At 41.9% G+C, this 19,532-nt stretch overlaps 1 protein-coding gene across 1 annotated transcript in view; it reads left to right on the top strand.

Annotated features, from left to right (window-relative positions):
* The window catches only part of VWC2 (von Willebrand factor C domain containing 2), a gene marked incomplete at its 5' end in the record, with an annotated part of 56,866 nt that extends 39,130 nt beyond the window's left edge, over window positions 1-17,736 (top strand). Inside the window, one exon of the mRNA XM_080339315.1 lies at window positions 17,549-17,736. Coding sequence (XP_080195441.1) covers window positions 17,549-17,700 — 152 coding nt within the window. The 3' untranslated portion in view covers window positions 17,701-17,736. The remainder of the gene's footprint in view (window positions 1-17,548) is intronic.
* Between the last annotated feature and the right edge of the window lie 1,796 nt (window positions 17,737-19,532).

Genomic DNA, 19,532 nt, shown 5'->3' with positions numbered 1-19,532 from the left:
TTAATTTCCTCACTCTCTAATTTTTCCACAATTTCTTTTACCATCCCCATTCCTCCTCTGTTGCTTCGTAGCCAAGATGCTCTATTCTCTTAAGTCTCTATGGCTGAATGCCCTGCACAATCTTCCTGCAGTCTTTTCATGGAGCTCGCATTTGAAAACTGAACACAGGGCAGAGGAGCATCTTAAGGGGAAAAAATAAATTTGTCAGGGGTGGAAGCTTTTCTTAAAATCTTTCTTTTAATAGAAAGCAAACAAATAAGAAACCAAGCCTTAAGAAGCCTGTCCATAGTGGAGGCCAAATGTGGTCCAATATGGCTGGGCAGGCTAGCCCTTTCTTTTGTATGTTTGTTTGTTGTGGGGTTTTCGTTTGGTTAGTTGGTTGGTTTTTGTTTTGGTGTGTTTTTTTGTTATTTTGTTTTGTTTTTCCTCTCATTTTTAAGAGCCTGGAAGTGGAATGTGGCTTTTAACCAGAAACCTGTGTTAGAAATATTTTTTAAAAGCAATGTCATGTGCAGGAAGAACTTGCCATGGATTAATTTTTAGGAAAAATAAGTGACTGAGTGCAGCTTTTAAAAGCTCCACTTTGAAAGGAGGTGAAAGCAAAAGAGAGGAAGTGCCAAAGGGATAAAAAGCAAAGTTTTAAGTTTTTCTTGCCACATTCCATTATATCTGACATTTTGTCCTATTTTAAGAGTTTGCTCCTTTCTGACTTGTCAGTATACATGTTCAATCATTACTTGTCAACAGTTTTATTCAATATGAGTATATACGCCATAATTAGCTAAAATATGAGTCTTGTAATTACAGGTGTAGGAGTTTTTTATTTGCTAAACTTTGTGCCCAGGGCAGATGACACAGCTTGCCAAGAAGGCTTAAAATCTGAAATCTAAGTTGGCCAGTCTGGTTATTTAGCCGTGATGAGGGTATTGGGACTTAGTCCCAGTACCTTGTGACAGTTCTGATGTTTGCAGTACTAGCCAAAGATGCATTTAACTGTATTTTCTTTACTGAAGGCATTTTGAAGAGCCGTTGCTTCTGTTTGCATGTGATTTCTTGAGAGAATCTTATCCTTGCAACTGGATTATTTTGCTCTGCTGCCGGTATGTTTTTACCTGGAGCAGTGTTCCTTATATAGTAGAAAAGAACTGACAGTCATGCTTGAGAGAAGGGACTCCTCAAGGTATTTTCTACCTTGATGTAAGTTGCTCTGAATGATACAAATTCTATATAAAAGTTTAAATTCCAAAGTGCTTTGGTCTGTTTAAAGCATTTAAGTGGTTTTATTCACAGTATTATGGTCAAGGCTTCCATCAAAAATTATTCTGTGTTTTTTGTGTGTGTGTGTGATTACAGTTTAGAAATAAAATGATCCCTTGTTAGCGTGTAAAATAATCCCGGAAACATTATTTCCTTATGCACTTTAGATAGCAAGAATATATCTAATGGTTGTTAGAAATTGCTTAGTGTCTCTGTACTGCAATTTTAAGAATAACTGTCACTTTCTTCTAAAGGATTTAGGTGATTTTCCCATTTTCAAAATGTAAGGGAAAAAGGTATTAAAAACCATTCCTATTCTTGTGCTTAAGAAAGTGAACAGATCCTCAAAATATAAATTCATAGACCTCTGGCTAATCTGACAGCATGTAAGTCCCAAGATATGGTTTGAAATACTTAGCTGGAAGGCATCGTAGAGGAGAAAATCCTTATTATTGAGAACTTCAGCTATTCATCCTCTGCTGTCTCTCACATTAAAAGAACTAGTCTAGCTCAGTGAACTTATTAGGTGAAAGTTCAATGCAAGCAAAGGAAAGTAGGTGCTTTTTTGTACATGGCAGAGGGCAACTCTGGAAGGTATTGCCATGGTTTCTCCTGGCTGTCAGGAGTTTGCATGGATTTGATAACTGGGTAGATACATTCATGGAAAGAAAGTTGAATAAAACAAAATGCAAGGGTCATGGTGGCCAACATACTCTTATGTTGATTCCTGGGAGGGTTGACATCTTCATCAGTGAACCGGCAACCAATGATTTCCATGGTTCTGGATGGTATGAAGCTCTTTTGGATAGTCGGATGCTGTGCCAGTGGCAAAGATCTCCAGAAGTACCAGGAGAGTGCGCAAAAGGGTGACAGACAATGTTCAGTGTACAGCGATGCCCATAGGGTAAATAACCTAGTCAGTGCCCCTGTGCTAGGCTGCGAAGTGGTGGTTGCAGCTCAGAAGTGGTCACTGAGAGATCTCTGAAATCACCAGCTTGATGTGCGGTGGCAGGCGGCAGAGCCAACAAGGTATTGTCCATAATCAGAAATAGAATTGTAGAATTGTTTATGTGGGAAGAGACCTTTAAGATCATCGAGTCCAACTCTTAACCTAGCACTGCCAAGTCTACCTCTAAACCATGTCCCTGAGAACCTCATCTGCACGTCTTTTAAACACCTCCAGGGGGTGGTGATTCAGCCATCCCAGGCAGTCTGTTCCAATGCTTCACAACCCTTTCTGTAAAGAAATTTTTCCTAATATACAATCTAAACAATCCCTGGTGCAACTTGAGGCCATTTCCTCTCCTCCCATCACTTGCTACTTGGGAGAAGAGACCAACACCCTCCATGCTACAACCTCCTTTTGGGTAGTTGTAGAAAGCAAGAAGATCTCTGCTCAGCCATATACTGAGCATAATCAAGAAAGATAATGAGCACTAAGTAGCAGGTGCCCTTTTTCCCCACTTGTAGCAGATACAGAGAAGTGCAGAGAGGCAGAGCTGCACGCTGGAGGGGATGGGGCTGGCTGGCATGAAGAGACTGAAAAGGCTGCCACTCTTTCTTTTGGAAAGAAGGAGGAAAGGACATGCAAGGAAGGTTTACAGAGTCTGCGGAGAAACTGAAATATTTGCTAGCTCCCACAGCACTACAAGTGGCTTTTTAGTGTTTGGTGGATGGAGCTATATATGCAATGCAACCATTGCAGAACCACGCTGTTAATTTTTGAGTGTTAGCTTGTGTGGGTATGTTTGTTTTTAGTGTCAGTGCCCTGAAAGCTCTTCTGGGTGTGGTCATTCCTTGTTTCCTCTAACACATCTGTGAGAGAATGCATTTATGCTTTAATTTTTCTCAATGTTCAGTGAGGTTTCTCACTTCATAATTTAGTAGCTATGTCAAAAAACTAGCACTTAATATTTGGACTGTCAGGCAAAGTCTTAAATAGTCCTATATAAAGAAAAATGTTTGTCACAATTATTGTAATTAACTTCCAAGTTAGGACGGGGGCTTGCAATGTCTTATGCAAAAAAAAAAAAAAAGGAGGCAGGAAACAGCCTCAGCCCTGAAGAGTTTACAGGGCAACAAGCAAGAAAAGGTACAAATAAAATGGAAGGAAATCAGTTTAGGTATTATATGACTCAAACTGTTCTGTGTTTGTGGACTGAATCTTCTGTCCTCCGGTCTTCTTGCATTCTCTAGTGGAAATAAGACCCCTTAAAACTCCTTTCCTGACCATTTCTCCATTCTCTCCTGAAAACCCATCCAAAGCTTTTGTTCCATAGAGATTCTTTACAGAACTCATTGTTTATGCACATTAATACACTGATTTCAATGACACATGCATAAATTACACACATACTTGGAATAAAGAATGATAAAAAAAATTATTAAATCTGCTAATGTAGACTTAACAAGTACATATTGTGCTACTAAAGCTTCTGAAATCAAGTGCGAAGCACAAGGTACTTAAGGAGTGTCAAACTTGTTTTCACCGGGGGCTGCATGTAACTGCTACATTTATACAGTCCTAAAATTACATTCGGCCCTTTGAAGGCAGCCACGAGGCTGATGTGGCCCCTGGTGAAAATGAGTTGGACACCCCTGGTGTATTTGCAGATTAAGCCCCTGAGCAAGACAGGAATAGGTCGCACCTTGCAAAAGGGAACAAGTCAGAAGAGCTGGTGGTTTCTCCCTCTAGGTTTGATATTCCCCCTTTGCTAGGATATTGGTTCTTTTCCAAGAAATATTCCCTTTCCAGGTCTCTGAATCCCACATGTTTTACAACACTTTGATCTACTCTCTAATTAACAGCTTCTTCGTTTAATTTAGTTTTGTCTCCACACCAGCTTCCCAGGTCTTCCTTATGCTTATGCTGTGTATGCAGCAGGTGAGCAGGGATCACTTTTATTACCGCAGAGTAGAAGAATACTCCAAAGACGTGGAGTAGCTAACATTCTGATCATAAATCAAGTGCTTAATTGTTATTTGTAGGATATTTTGGAGTAATAACTTCATTAGAAAAGTAAAATGTAATTTTTAGTTTTGCTGCTTTCATTTTATTTACTCCTCTTTTTCTAGTGCACTAATCCGAGTTTTACGAAAATCAGTTCAAAGTGTCTTGGGAATCATTTACCATTTCCTAAGGCTCTGGTTTTGCCTCAGAGAAAACAAACATAGCTTTCAGATAAACATAAAAGCACCAGCTGTTTTTCCCCCGGAATTTTTAGTTACATAATACTTGCCTTTGGAGATAATTTTACAAGAAGAAATGAATAATATGTGGCAATACTTAAAAATAGGTTTACAATAATTCTATTACTGTAAATACAAAGACCAGACTTCATGCCTCAGTAAATGCTCCAGAGGTCTGATGTGTTAGAAAAGAGAGATCTAGGAAGCCGCCCAGCCTCACAAGGCCAGCTTGGCCATCTTGGGGGCCAGTGCCTAGAACCCAATTTGGTTTTTGCCACCACAGAGTTTTCTGATCTCCTACTCTAGTAAAAGGTGTGATCTGATTTTTTACTTATCCCAGAGCATCTTTGCTGGAGCTTGATGGCTACTTCTCTGCGTAGTAGCTTCAGTGATGTTGGCAGTGCCTGCATCCTCATGTGCTTTTGGCTTAGGGATGGGACATTTAAATAGTTCGGCCACTGACTGGGAATATCTTGTCCCTTCTTAGAGGAGCAGACATCATTGCAAGCTCCATTACAGGAATTTCAGGTGCTGAGATTGTGAGCTTGTGCTGACTGAAGACTGTGGGCTCTAAAAGAGCCCCTGTTTCTTTTGAGGTGTGTCTGTACCCTGCTGTCTAACTGGGACAAACTGTTGTGTCGTCCTGGCCAGAACAGCCTGCCCTCTGATATTATAGTTTATGGATAAATATGCAAACCAGATCCCTTGTTATCTCTTAGAAAGCTAGAGTAGTAATGTTGAAGGAAACATTCAGCTTATCATCATCACCTTACGTTTCCTTCACTAGACCCTGACCCAGCTGAAATACATTAATGTACACACCAATCTGGCTGCTTTAAGTGGGCTGACTCCTTTGTTGTGCTCTTTCGAGTTTCACATGCCTGTGTAATGGAAAGGAAGAGTGTGCACTCAGAACATCACAGGAGAAGAGCACCGCAATATGAAATGATGGTCTTGACTTCGCAGTATATGGGAAAATAAGTGCTGAATTCAGATACCAGAAATGAAAAAGTTGAGCAATATTATGTGGAAGATTCCTTTTGGGTAGTGTATATCCTTTTATGTCTGCCCTTGTGAGTGATATGCAATTTCTGTGCTGCCACACTTCTCTGAGATGAAAGGATTTGTATAACTCACAGACACAATCTTTGCATTTAACAAAACCAGTTCCGGTATCTTTTGTGATTCATGTCTCTCACTTCAAATCACCTGTCTTTCCATCTCCACAAAAAGATGATCCCTTGAAATCATTTTGGCAGTCAAGCTGCCTGCTTTCCTGCCTTTTTCCTTCCTGCTTGCAATCCCACTAATTTGGTTTCTTCCAACATCAGAGTCTTCCTACTCTTTCCCCTTTGCTATGAATCACCCTTCCTTCTGCTGTTAGGTTTTCCACTCTTTCTACCCCAAAGCATCTCTGTTAGCCAGTTGTTGATTCATGAGTTGTCTAAGTGTGATGCAAATGGAAATGAAAGCGAATTAACTTCTGATAGGGATGGATTTCCATGTTCCAGCTTAATATATTTAGATTTGCTTATTCCCTGGCTGCATTATAAACAGCTGTCTTTAGACATGGTCCTAAGTTGAGTATGTGAGGTCTCCTCAGGAATGGGGTCTTAAATTTATAGCTCTGACCTGTTGACAGTTTGTGATCGACAGAATAATAGCTATTTTTTTCGTGCACTCCTTCCTCTGCTATTTTAGCATCTCGGTCTTTATTCTGTGCAAGCCCTCGATAAGGTAAGAGGGCAGCACGATCCCACATCAGAAATTGGGCTGAAACGCCAGGAGGGCACCTGTGCGCTGGTGAAGGGGACAACCCGCTGAGGGCTTGTGAGCAGTTCTGGCAGCAGCTCTCTGAGGAGGTGTCTCTTCCCTTCCTTCAGGGGGCTGCAGGTGGCTGCCTTGGAGCAGATCCCGTGGTTTTAGGTGACAAAGTTGGGTGCCGAGTGGCTCATCCCCAGGTCTGCAGCTGCCCAAGTGGAGAGCGCTGGAGCAGGGACCGATGCCAGACCTTACCCTGGTGGCATCCCGGCAGGCTGTGGGAGCAGGACTGCACAGGGAACCAGGGGCAGGAGAGCTGAGCTCATCAATGTTTATAAATATATAAAGGGTGAGTGTCACGAGGATGGAGCCAGGCTCTTCTCAGTGGCAACCAATGGTAGGACAAGGGGTAATGTGATTTAAGTGGAACACAAGAGGTTCCACTTAAATTTAAGAAGAAACTTCTTCATGGTGAGAGTGACAGAGCACTGGAACAGGCTGCCCAGGGCGGTTGCGGAGTCTCCTTCTCTGGAGACATTCAAAACCCACCTGGACACATTCCTGTGTAACCTCATCTGGGCGTTCCTGCTCTGGCACGGGGATTGGACTAGATCATCTTTTGAGGTCCCTTCCAGTCCCTAATATTCCGTGATTCTGTGAGCTCTTGCAGCAACATTTTTCTGGTATTTTCTCTCCAGCTTCCTGAGTGGATGCAAAACAGAGTCTTTTCAAAGCAAGCTGTCTCAGTGCTGTGCTTCATAACCACCAGGGGAAAATCATTAAAGGGGAAGAAAAGGTAGAATTATTGATTCAGCAGCATGGAGAGCAAAGCATAACTTCGCTTTTGCCCATAAAAGTACTGTGATTTTTCTCAATTGCAGAGTAACTCGGGCACATCTTAAAGTTGGTAGAGATTTTTTTCTTAGGAAAATTTAACATCTCTGTTCTTTATGGGTATATTCACATAATGTTAATATCATGGTAAAACAAACAGCAATTACAGCTGTATATTTTGTAAATTTTCTTACCTAAAAATAGTAGAAATTCATTAGGACTGGTGAGTAAACAGGTTTTTCAGTGTCCATTCTGATTCCCATACACCACACTAGTATTTTAGAAATACAGCTTTTTATTTCAGTAAATGAAACTAACAACTCATGGCAAAGACTGTTGTTCGAATTCATTATATTTTAAAGTGATGTATGATGTGCTGACAATTACAATTTTTTTTTTTGCATAGTTCCCTGTCGCTTCTATCCTTGTAATAAAGGGTACTATTTATCTGGTTTTAGGAGGCAGATTTTTGGAAACATTCTGAATAAAAAAAGGTAGAAGGAGGAAGAAAAGGGGCTCAGTCTTTAGTATATATTAAAGAAAGTCCTTTGTGAAACTGTTTTGTTATGTTTCAAATAACGGTTTTGCTAGGATTGGTCTCAGCTGGGTTCTCACCTTTTGTCATGTAACTCAAAGGAAATCGATAAAAGGAGCATAATATCACAGATACAGTCCAAAAAATGCCACAGGACCACAGGATACATCTCCGCCTACAGAGCTGATCAGTTCTGATGCACTGATCCTCCACTTACTTCTGTTATTGCACGGGCTTTATTCCCTCTAAGAATCTCAACTCCTGCTCCCTTTTCCTGCAGCTGGCAATGCTGCTCACAGCGTGTCTGTGTGAGAGGGTTACACGACTGTTTGAGACCCCAAACTGCTGCTCCTCTGGTGGAGATGCCACCTCGGTTAGTAGGTATCACTCCAGCAGCAGGTTACCTGGAGAGAACCCTCAGGTTCTGTACAGCTGCACCCAGAGCAAGCCAGCTCTAGGGAATTTGGATGAGGGCCTAGAAATTTGTCTGTGCAGCCAAGCCCCCAACTAAACCAAAATACCCAAAGAATCGTTTATGATCGCAAAACCCAAAGTAACAACAAAAAAGCCAAACCAAGCCCTTATAACGCACCTGATTTTGCAAGTGGACTGTTTAATTGGGAGAGTTGTCACTGTCTGCTGTGGCAGTCTTTCTGGAATTGAGTGACACTACTTTCAGGATTTTGATATAAGTCATTCTCAGTAAGAAAGATAACCCCTAATTTAATGATATTCAGTGTATTTATCCTAAAAAGAGGTGAAAAAATGGCTGATGTTTGACTGATAATTATTTGTTGGTTTGACTGAATAATTCCTTGTAGGAATTATGCATACCATATTCTTGCTACTCAGTGTTTTATAGTGACTGGAAAATTACACTGATTTAGATTCCACTTCATTGCCAAAGCAGCATTATACTGTACTTTGGTACCACTTTAGCTTTCAATTTAGTTGAAGTCCTCAGGGATTTTTTCCATAAAAATTCTTGAAATCTTTCCTTCATTAGCATCTTGCATTTGGGATGTCTTTCAGTACACATACTATCCTGTGCCTTACTACCTGGGTTGCTGTACACTTCTCAGCGACCTAACTAACCTGCCTGATAGACACTACAGCCCACCAGCACTGCTGTGTTTTGGCTAATTAAAATGTACTTCTAGTTCCAGTGTTTGCAGCAGGTCTCTGATGCGTTAAATTACTGGCCTGTAGCACATGCTTTTGGAAGTACGGAGTCTATTTAAATTTGCATAATAGTTTTTAGCGTAACTTGTTGAAGATCTTTCCACAAAGGCATTTCACATGGCTTGCTTAGTCTGAAGAGTAAGCTGATGCTTCTCAGTGCAAAGAAGGTGACTTAGCGCTGAGCAGGTCTGTCACCAGGTCCCCAGTAACCCCGCTGAGCCAGGCAGGGTCACTGGGATGAATAAACAGCTTAAGAAAGGAAGGATTAGCCCCGATCAGCTCAGCAGCAGAGCTTTTGAGCCCCCACGCTATGCGCTCTGGGGCAGGCAGCAGCTCACCCCGCTGCAGCCCACACAATATCCCACCACCATTGTCAGTCCATCTGCCCCCACAGTGCCTGGCAATGCTTCTGGAGTTTTTGTGTTTTCTTAGACATCACCGCCCTCTCTGGGCTTCAGAAATAGCTTCCAAGCGACTAGCCGATGCTTTTGCTGTGTAACCCCAATCCCACACAGCTGCTGGTGCTGCCCCACCAAGAGCATCTCTGCAAGATGATGCACTGTGGGTCACATTTAAGACCAGAACCACTCTCCTCTCTTCCAGGCCAGCTTTAGCCCAAGCTGGGTCACCGTCTGGCCTGGTCAGTGCAGGGGGGAGCAGAGAACTGGGGGGGAATGTGGGGGGACACAAGCAGGCAGCTTTCTGTGTGTGTAACACGGGTGAAAACCAGGTTCCACAGGCAGGGCTGGCAGTGAGTTGGGCTGCAGGGAAGCAGCACCAGCCCCTGAGCGTTTCTGTTGTCTGAGGCATCTGAGATGAGTTTTCTCAATGCATTCAAGCCCGCTGTCTCTAATTTCCTAATCGTCTGGGTGGTGACTGAGCTACAAGAAAGCTGAGCACAAAATTGACACAGGCTTGCTGGATTCTAAGTGTTTATGTAATTTTTTTGTAAGATGTACACAGTGTTCAGCTCATGTCTAATTGGTGCCGTTTCTGGGTGGAACACAATATCCCTTTACAAGTCGTAGGACTTTTGAAAATCATTTTAAGTAGTGTATTGAAGTCTTTCTATATTTTCTCTGATAAAGGAAGTTATTTGATGTAGTTTATTTTTATGGCACTTGAGCCTCCTATTTAATTGGGCCCTTTTATGCTCCAAGGCTTTCTGTTTGGCTGATGCAGTATTGGATTGTATAGTGTTCAATGTTCCTTTGCTTCCTTTTGTTCGGTACACAAAAAGCAGATATCTGAAATTCTGCTTCTCTAAATACATATGAAAGTCCAAAAGGACAGCAGTGGCATCAGGATTACAGACTCTTTCCTTCCTGCAGGCAATTTCTATCTGTACAAAAGTAACTCTGCAGCTCTGGTTTTGGGAGCATTGATTTGGTAGCATTGGCATTATCATTCCAGGGATGTTAATGCCACCAGAAAGTGCAAGGCAATGGACAGTCGGAGTTGGGAAGAAGCAGTGGTGGAAAGGATCAGTCCAGTGGCCACAGTGGCTTTGTTTGGTGTGCTGTGGGATTTTTAGACACTCCTCCGATTTCTAGGACTGGGACTGCAATGATGCATGAATCAATAGTGCTGTCACACTGATAAATGAAAATGTATAGCAACAGAACTTAATCATAAATGGGGCTTGTGAGTCTCATAAACGGAATATTAAAACCCAGCTCTAAGTAAGATTGTAGTTTGTTTTATCTTCTGGATTAAAACACATGCACACACATAGGCATGCTGAGACTACAGCAAGTGCTGGAACTTTGATACCTGCTTTGTCACAGTAATGCCACTGAAGACATGGTCACCCTTTTTAGTTACAGGATAACTTCATTGCGCTTTCTTCTGTCTCTCCACTCACAGCAGATGCTGCTATACCTGTCCTTCTAAATCAGGTGGCAAAATGTTGTTTTCAATTATTTTGCCCTTGCCAGATTTTCTTTCAATCTGCCAGTTCCCTGAGCATCTAACAAAACATGACTTTAACAGAAGGAGGGGTTTTATTATACTTAACTCCATCTAACATGAACAAAATGCAGCTTTCAATAAACATAGGCCATTGCACACACTGCCTTTTGTTACTTCCCACAGAAGTGAGGTAAAATTGCAAAATGGATGGAAGCCTTTTTTTTTCTCCTCCCTGTCATATATATGCACATTTACTGGAAGTCTGTTAGGATGTTTGCCATGGTTCTCTGGCTGCCATATCTTAAGGCAGTGATAAACCACAGAAATAGTACATGGTTCTTCAGGGTCCCAAATTGCTCTTAAAATCATGCCTACCTGAATCCTTCTTCTGTGACTGAAAACTCTCTTTTGGACTTGGTTCAGTAGTGTCCAAAGGTACTGAGGCGAGTAAAAGGTTGCACTGCATTGGGAGCAGGAGGCACAGTGACAGCAGCCAGGGTGATGAACTTATTTTTGTGACAGAATGAGAGTCTGCTGTACTCCCAGTCACAGACTGCTTTTGCCAGCTGCTTTTTGTGCTTTATGTTCCCAGCTGACGTTTCGCAGGAGATAGGTGTATTACATATATATCTGCGTGAGAGGGAAACAAAATCAAGATGGGCAGATACAGACCCTTTAGGAGAGATTAGAGATTGGAAAGGCACAGAGTAGGTACCGATACCATCTCTGGAGGAAGTGGTTAGATTTGAGAGGGATGAGGGTGGTAATGCCTGCATCTCGATATCTTGCTGCTGCGGTGCTGCGTGGCAGAGCAGCCTTATTTTGTCTCTCTGTGCGGTGCTGACATGTTTTGAAACGCATCTCAAATATCTCAGCAGGTGTGTCAGGGACTTCATTCCAGGACGCTTTACCCGTGGTTTGGTTGCCCTAGTTGTCAGGTGTAACTTCCAGCTGAGGTGGGGCAGAGTCCTTGGGTTTGTGCTGTGGCATCCCAGGTCAGCAGCAGCAGCAGCAGACTGCTTGAGATGCAGGCAGGGAGTTTGTCTCTATCTCTTCTTTCAGCTCAGTGTTTCATTAGTCTCTCTGGCATCCGCAATAGATCCTGGAGGAAGTCATGAAATGTCAGAAAGAAGAAAGATCTGAAAGATGGGAGGGAAGGCTTCGCTTTCCATGGCATGTTCCCGAAATTACTGAACAACAGGAACACTCTTGCTGTACATGGAAGACTGTCAAGTAGCATTGCTGAAAAGTGGAACTTTTCTGTAATGTAGAAACACTGCAGCAGAATTTGACTTGAGTGTAATGATACATTTGTTTCTGTAAGTTTTCTATGTGGTCTAAAATTCACAGTGTCATGAAAATGTCAGCTCAACTTTTTCATCAGTGGTCACAACAAAAAGATAAATGTCAGGAAGAAAGAGGCAAATGGATACAAAACAGAGAAGATGACTGTGCTACTGTACGAGCCCATGGTGTTTCTACAACTTGAGCGTGGTGCACAGGTCTGGTCCTCACAGCCCTAAAAAAGAGGCAGAAGAACTTGGAGAGGTCTGGGGAGGTCAGCGAGGTTGATGGGGGTGCAGAACCGGCCTCCTCAGGCTGCAGGTGAGGTGTTGGGAGGGATGGGAAGCATGATATAGGTCCATAAGCTCATGAATGGCATGGCAAAAGTGGGGTGGATGTTATTGCCTCTTCCAGTCTCAGGATTTGGGGGTACCAAGCTTAGGTAGCAGGTGGGAAGTATCAGGCAACAACATAAAACTGTTCTAGCCCCTGTGCAAGAGCTGTGGACCTTCTTGCCACCTAGTCTTGTTTGAGAGTTCAGCAGGATCTTGGAGAGATTAATCATAAAGGAATCTATTAACTCCATCCATTAGCTTTGTTTACTCAGCACACAGGAGCCATTCATGAATTCTTTCATTCAGACAGTGCTGGAAGCTGGGTGTACATTTTAAGAACTGTGCTTGCTCTGTTCCCATACATTCCCCATGCACCTCCTTTTGGCTGCTGCTGCGAGTGAACCTCTGATCTCACCCAGCACTGCTGTTTCTTGTATAATGTCATGGTTCTCAAGACTTCCAGGATGAAGTATAGGACCTGTCTTTTCATGTCGTAACAGTTGGAAGTCCATGACATTTGAAAGAAAAAAAATAGGGACTAAGCCAAATGTTGAGGTTATGTCATTTAGAAAGTGCTCTAATATCACAGTGATGAATGCCATGTAGCTGTCAGAGTAGATAGGTCTGCTGTGAGGTATGTTGTGGGTGACCTGTTTGACTGCTGCAAGGAGCTATTAAAAGGGCAGCTATTAGGGAGTTCAGTATAAACCAGAGCCTAAAGCAGTCTTACATCAAAGTGTTATATACCAGAGGTTGCCACTGTAGTTCTAATTGGCAAAAATATGCCGTGACTTATTCTCCAGGCAAACACGTGAATTTGCACTTGCACAGGTTCCTTCATTCATAATTTGATTTAACACATGATAAAAACAGTTGATTAAAACACGATTTACCAAATTGCTGTATCTTGTATTTTTGAACTGATTGGAACGCGTGCCTAGGCAAAAGCAGGGGCAGGCTGCAGAGGAAACGGGCATCACTCTGTAGAGTACAGCTGTGGTTTTGTGGAAGGAGAGGAGAAGCTTCAGAGGGCCTCTTGTGAGGTTGTCAAGGCTCAGGTGCCATTGCTTTTGCCGATGAGTGGCTTGGGCGTTCTCTGCTGATAATTGGTATCGGCTGTTTTCTTCCGAGATAACAAAATTTGCATTTTAATTAGATTGTTGCATTTGTCAACATTGAAGCATAAAATATAAGTCATTGGAAGTTTTTCACAGGATCACTGTAAGGACTTCAAAAAAAATTACAAAACCAGCACTTATCCCAGTAATATTTTTAAACTTTTTTAGTATTATGCATTTAAGAGGTCAGAATCCTGTTGTAAATTCTCAATGAATTAACCACCAAATATGCCTTCTTAGGTCCTCAGGTCCCTGTATAAATGTTGCTTTTGGAAGCTAGGATTCACTGTTTTGGACGCGGGGGAGCTGAGAGCTGCATGCCGATCTGGTGCTCAGCATGAGAACTGAGGATTTGCACTGAACTCGCTGCTTCAAGACATCGCTGAGATGGCAGCAACTGTGCCTTAGCCCTAGGAAAGAAATCTCTGCTGATACCAGCATGGTGTGGCTTAAGCGGAGTCTGATAGTGCCAGGGTATACTTTAGGAAAACAAATGATGTCGTGGTAGATTTCAAGCTGCGCTTGGAATTGGTACAATATGTCACATTGAATTTTCTGCCAGATTTAAGAGTCATATGGCAAGATCTTCATGTGCTGTGAAGATGTGCGGCACCGCTGACTTCCTTAGAGCTAAATAAGTGTGTGCAGTTGGGGATGGGGCCCAGGAGGTTTATGCTATAAGTCAAACAAGTTCAAACAAGCCACTGCTGCACTGAGCGAGTACCGGGTGCTGAAGTCGGGCAGAGTGGTAATGTTAGCAAGCAGGAGCTCAGAAAGCAGGCAGCCTGCTCTGTAGGCCAAAGAGAAGAGATTCACAGCTCCTGCAAGAGCAACACCTGGTCATAAAGCCCACTACTGCTCTGGAGCTGGAACAGCCTTGGTTTACTTGGAGATGCTTTTCATGTGCTGGGTCAGGTAATTTTGCAAACTTTTTTAAAAACTCACAAAATGTCTCACTCTTTGTGATGAGAACTTGCAAATCGTGCAAAATCAACTGCCCAGCCTGAAGTAAAGCAGTAGTTTCAGCAAATGCCGTGCCTTCAGGGCAGCTGATCCACTCTGAATGTGGAGGAAACAACTTGCTTCAGCTTCCCTCTGCTAAGGGAGAGTGAGAAAATGCCACTCTTGAGCCTAACTCCAGCTTTGTGCTCCGCCTCTGCCTCCTTGCCCCGTTGTCTGTTCAAAGTCTTTAATTCCTCAGTTTCTCCACTGTACTTTTAGGCAGATGGAGAATCAACTTGTTAGCTGGTTCATCAGCAGCGTCCATCCGGCTGGCAGAGGCCGGGCAAGGGCTGCTGGAGATGTAGGTGTATATCTGGTTTCTGTATCTGCTCCTCAGAGGAGAAGGAAAGGGATGAGCATCACCTGCTTAGTGAGAAGAGAGCCACAGGACACCACAAACCAGGACTAGCTCCTAACAGCTCCAAAATTGATTGAGGTTTGGAGCGCAGTTCATTTTTTTTTCCCCTAGAATAACTCTGAGGCTTTGGAGAAATGATAGAAGGAGAGCTGTGGAATTACTTTCCTGTATTTGGACACTATATTGTACTGACATTTATGTGCATGGTGTTGCAGTAATATAGTCAGTTCAGCCTTTTCGTTGGTGACCTTTTCTGTAACATTAACCACAATATTGTGCACACACGATATTGCAAAGAAAAAGATGAAGCAGGAATGCCAGTTGACTATTGGCAGCATAAGTACAATATAGAATTTGCAGTTACAGTAATGATGAGTGCAAATGGAGAACCAGAAAATAAGCAATTTTCTACAGAAAAGTTGCATAATAGTAAAAAACATTCTAGCTTGCTCAATAACATACTTTGTTGCTGTCATTTATTTTGTAGGGTCCCTTTCTTGAGTAGATGGTTATTCTGTACATTTGCCAAAGCAATGACTTCACCCTGTATTAAATAGTTTAACAATTTAGGGCTCACTTGTATCTTTACATTTAATCAGTTTTGATGTAAGAAGGACTCATCACACATGGCATTAAGATGCTGCTAATTGTGAATGGAGGTATTTACATTCTGAATCCTAGTGAACTGTATTACGTGTGTTGCACTGTTTTTACTTCATTCCCCAGTTGGGTTTTATAACCAAGTATAGCCTGTAACATTTACTTTCCCAGAATGAAATAAATCCTGCACAGGGGATTAATATCACTTTTGTTGCTCTTGTGCCTTTTACATAGTTTTTAAATTTCAAGTGGTTTTGTAGGTTTCGTACAAATTCTTCAAGGAAAGTAGATTCTGCTTTTAATATTTTAACTCTTTGTATCACATAGCTTTGTAAATCTTGGGTCTGTTACAGGTCAGCCTGCAAAACACTCATGTATCTTTAGCCTAATGTGTGAGTGAACCTATCTTGGGATGAAAAAATTATCAGGTGCAAGAACACTGTGTTTAACGGAAATAGAATTATATAGATTAGAGGTGAAATCTTTCAGGTTTTCAGGTTCCCCTGAGGACAGCATAGTTAATAACGCTGATTTATCTCAGTTGAAAGCTAGGACACCTGCCAGTGTGCGGTGGGACCCAGGAAGAGTGTCTTGCACCCCAAAGTCCTCCTTCCTGCATTGTCCAACCCAGTGGTACTTTGCATGAACAGATGGAGGAGGGTGAGAACACAAATGTACCACAGTAACCTTAGTTAGTTAGTAAAGTTAAGTACGTAACTTTACACGAGATGCTATATTTTACTATCCATTCTGCATCCAAAGACTTGGATGAGCCTGAGGCCATCCAAAACTAGGGAAGGTGCTACATGCTAGAGATCTTTAGCAACAGTCAGTCCTATAACAAAATATTCTTAAATATTCAGAGGTTTAATGGGTATGATTTGGTGAAGCAAATTTCTGCAAGTCTTGCAGGTCTCTTTTTTGATCTTTATTGAGAAAGGGCCTTTGTTGTTGTCAGTTTGACAACTGATTCTCAGGCTGTTGTGTCAGTACACAAACATGCAACCTGATCCAGAGAGAAAACTATTACAATTGATTCGTGAACTATTTGGTTTGTCTTTTAAAATGTGCAGTGTGCACCTACCCTTGTTTTTTGGAGGAAGCACTTACAAAACACAAATACATTGCCTTAGAAAAAGAAGCTGTGCTGTTTGCCTTCGGTCTTACAGTAGAACCCTGGCAATGGAAGACTGAACCTCATCTGTGACTGACTTACTTGTGTGGCAAACAGGTTGGCTGTTGATAAACATTTTCCACACCCATATTCTTTCAAGTGTTTCAGCTGTATCAGATTAATACGATATATCTGGCCCCTACTGCACATCCTACAGGGGTAGACAGTGGTACCAACGTGCTGTAGAGTGGCCAGGCTTTGGTGCCGCTTTGCAAGTGCATGTGGGTTTTCAAGGCAGAAATAGGTTTACTTTTTAACAAAACTGTAGGTAATCCATCACTCACAACCTTCTGTGGCAAAGAGATGCAAGGATGTCACCTTCTGAAAGAACCAGATTTGTCTTGTGAACATTGTGCTGATGGGTCGTTCTTCTGCCTTGTTCTTGGAAATGAAGTTATTTGGGTGTTCTATGAAAAGGGCTGTTTGTAGACTTGCTGACTTACCTAAGATGGAATATTTCATTTCATACATGAAAAGTGTCTTCATACGGAAGAGGCTGGAGCTATTCCATTCTACTGGAAAAGGCCTGGTTTTGCATGAAAAGAAAAATGAACTAATCTGATACTTTAATTAGTACGCAAAATACAATGTTTCTAATGGAGAAAAACTAATAACAGTTACAAACAGCTCTCTAGTAGCTTAGAGTTTCATTGTTAGATTATCAATAGCTGGCTTTTTCTCTAGCTTAAATCTGTGTTAATCTGCATCGTCAGTTTGTGCCCAGGTCTCTGTCACGGTTGCACGTTTTGCAGAAGGGGTTTATTGCGCCCTCCCCTGGGAAGGCAGTGTGGTCTGTACTGAAAACATTCAGCCACAATGAAGGGCAGGATCCTTCCTCTCTTTGCTGCTTTTCTGCCTCATGCGCGATGTTCACCTTTGTTTAATGTGCCCAGCGTTACTCACTTGGTGTTAGGTTTTCTGTGCTGGAGACTAAAACCAATATGTGCTGGATTACAGTGTGCTATGGGTATCGCATAATAAACTCCTTTTTTTGTTATTTTTTTTTAGGCCCAAACTGCTTTGCAGAAACCCTTGTCATTCCAGCAGGCCGGGAGGTGAAAACTGATGAATGCACTATATGTCACTGTACTTATGAAGAAGGCACTTGGAGGATTGAGCGGCAAGCTATGTGCACTAGACATGAATGCAAACAAATATAGGAAATACACAAATCTAAGTACTTTTTCGTGGTTTTTATAAAATATCTCACAGCAGTGAGCATCCTAGATGACCCAGGGAAGTCTGAATGAGAAGATGCTGGTGAGGAGCAAAGAATAAAATATTGATATTTTGTTTTTCAAAGTAACATGCTACTGCAAGGCAAAGAAGTGCATATATTTAAAACGTTTGGACATAAGAATACCTGTCTTAATAAATGTGTTATTTTCACAGTGAGTACACTAAAATACACTCTATAAAATATTCTATGTATTTCTATAATGCCATTATAGAGCTTAAAATAAATGTTTTATATAGACAATACAGATTAAAGTACTGTTATCGTTGCCTGTCCTGTTGTGCACCATGGCTAAAACATTACTTTTCTATTCTACTTTCATCATCTGAGGGTTTTCTTGAGAGTTTTTTTGTTTGGTTTGTGGGTTTGTTTTGTTGTTGTTTTGTTTTGCTTTTTTCTTTAGTTTAGTGGGCCAGGACAGAGCCGGTGTATGACAAAACTTTTATGTTCTCACTTTTGACAAAATGGAGTAGGATATATTTTCAGAGAACATGCACTCATTTATGAATATTGCTGTAGTGTAGAAGTGAGATGGCCTCTCTTAGTTCCAGTGATGCCTCTGTGTTGGTCCACAGCTAGGATAACTTGGAGCAGTGGTTAATATGAAACTGGTCTCTCACAGCAGTTGCTATAAAAATTTAATGGGACAAAATCAGTTTCTAATATTCAGTTCAGTCATAACACAGTGCAGCAGGACAAATTCCTCTGTGACATGAACAACATCACATCACCCAGCTGGTGGAAATGATGGTAAGTAACTATGAGGCATCGTTAATGGTAATGCATAATGAATGTGGAGAAGCACAGCCTGGAAAGACTAGAACAGCCAAACAGGCCTCCACTGATAGGGCTCCTTGTTACCAGTTTATGGGCAGAAGAGCTGGTTAATTGCTGTGCCATTCTTCGGGTCTTGCTCCTGCCACTTTACTGGTGCTGGTTCAACTTTTTGGTCTTTCTGATAGTCTGTGCGGGGTCTGTGACACAGTGTGTTGAGGAGAAAGGTCAATCTATCAAAGGATTTCTAGCACAGAAGCTGACCCTGACTACAGGTGAGGCGAATCACATCTACCTGCTTCAGCCATCAACAGCCTTTGCTTAGATTCACTTTGGTTTTAGTTTAGTTTGTCACCAACTCCTACAACACATCTGTTCTGAATACCTGTTAAGGCAAGGCTTAAGAAAACATAGACTTGCCTTTAAGCTTTTGCTAGAGGGAAGACTCAATAAATCAATATCTAAAACCAGAAGACTATTGCTTAAATTCCCACCTACCCTTTGCTACTTACTCCTGTGGTGTAACCTGGTTACCAGGTTTGCAAGCATACAAAGTATGGCTTTTTGGTACTTCTGAAGACCATGGAATTTTGCCAGTGACTTCAGTGGATCCCAGTTATCACCTCACACCTGTATTTTGAGCATGTGTCTGTCTGTCACTGGGCATTATTTTCCCCAGGGGTGGTACAGGAGAGGAAGAGCAGTGACAGAATCAGAAATCAAGGAATTGTCTCTTGCATGAACAGTCCTGTGGCAAAGCCATGCATGGTATTGGTCTAGTCACAAGAAGAATAAGAGAGAGGAAGACAGATTGTTGGATTTGTATAGTTTCAAGTCACACAAAAATCAAGTAAATAATAACTTTCCCTGAAATGGATTCGCACTATGTAAATATTGTACTGGAAATGCTCTTCTCCAGTAGCTGGAATTCCTAGCAGGGGTGCAGGAAATGTTATGCCTGGGTTGTCACTGAGCCTGCTG

Source organism: Nesoenas mayeri (genome assembly GCF_963082525.1).
Source record: "Nesoenas mayeri genome assembly, chromosome: 2".
NCBI classification, from domain to species: Eukaryota; Metazoa; Chordata; class Aves; order Columbiformes; family Columbidae; genus Nesoenas; species Nesoenas mayeri.
This window is presented reverse-complemented; position numbering and strand designations above follow the sequence as displayed.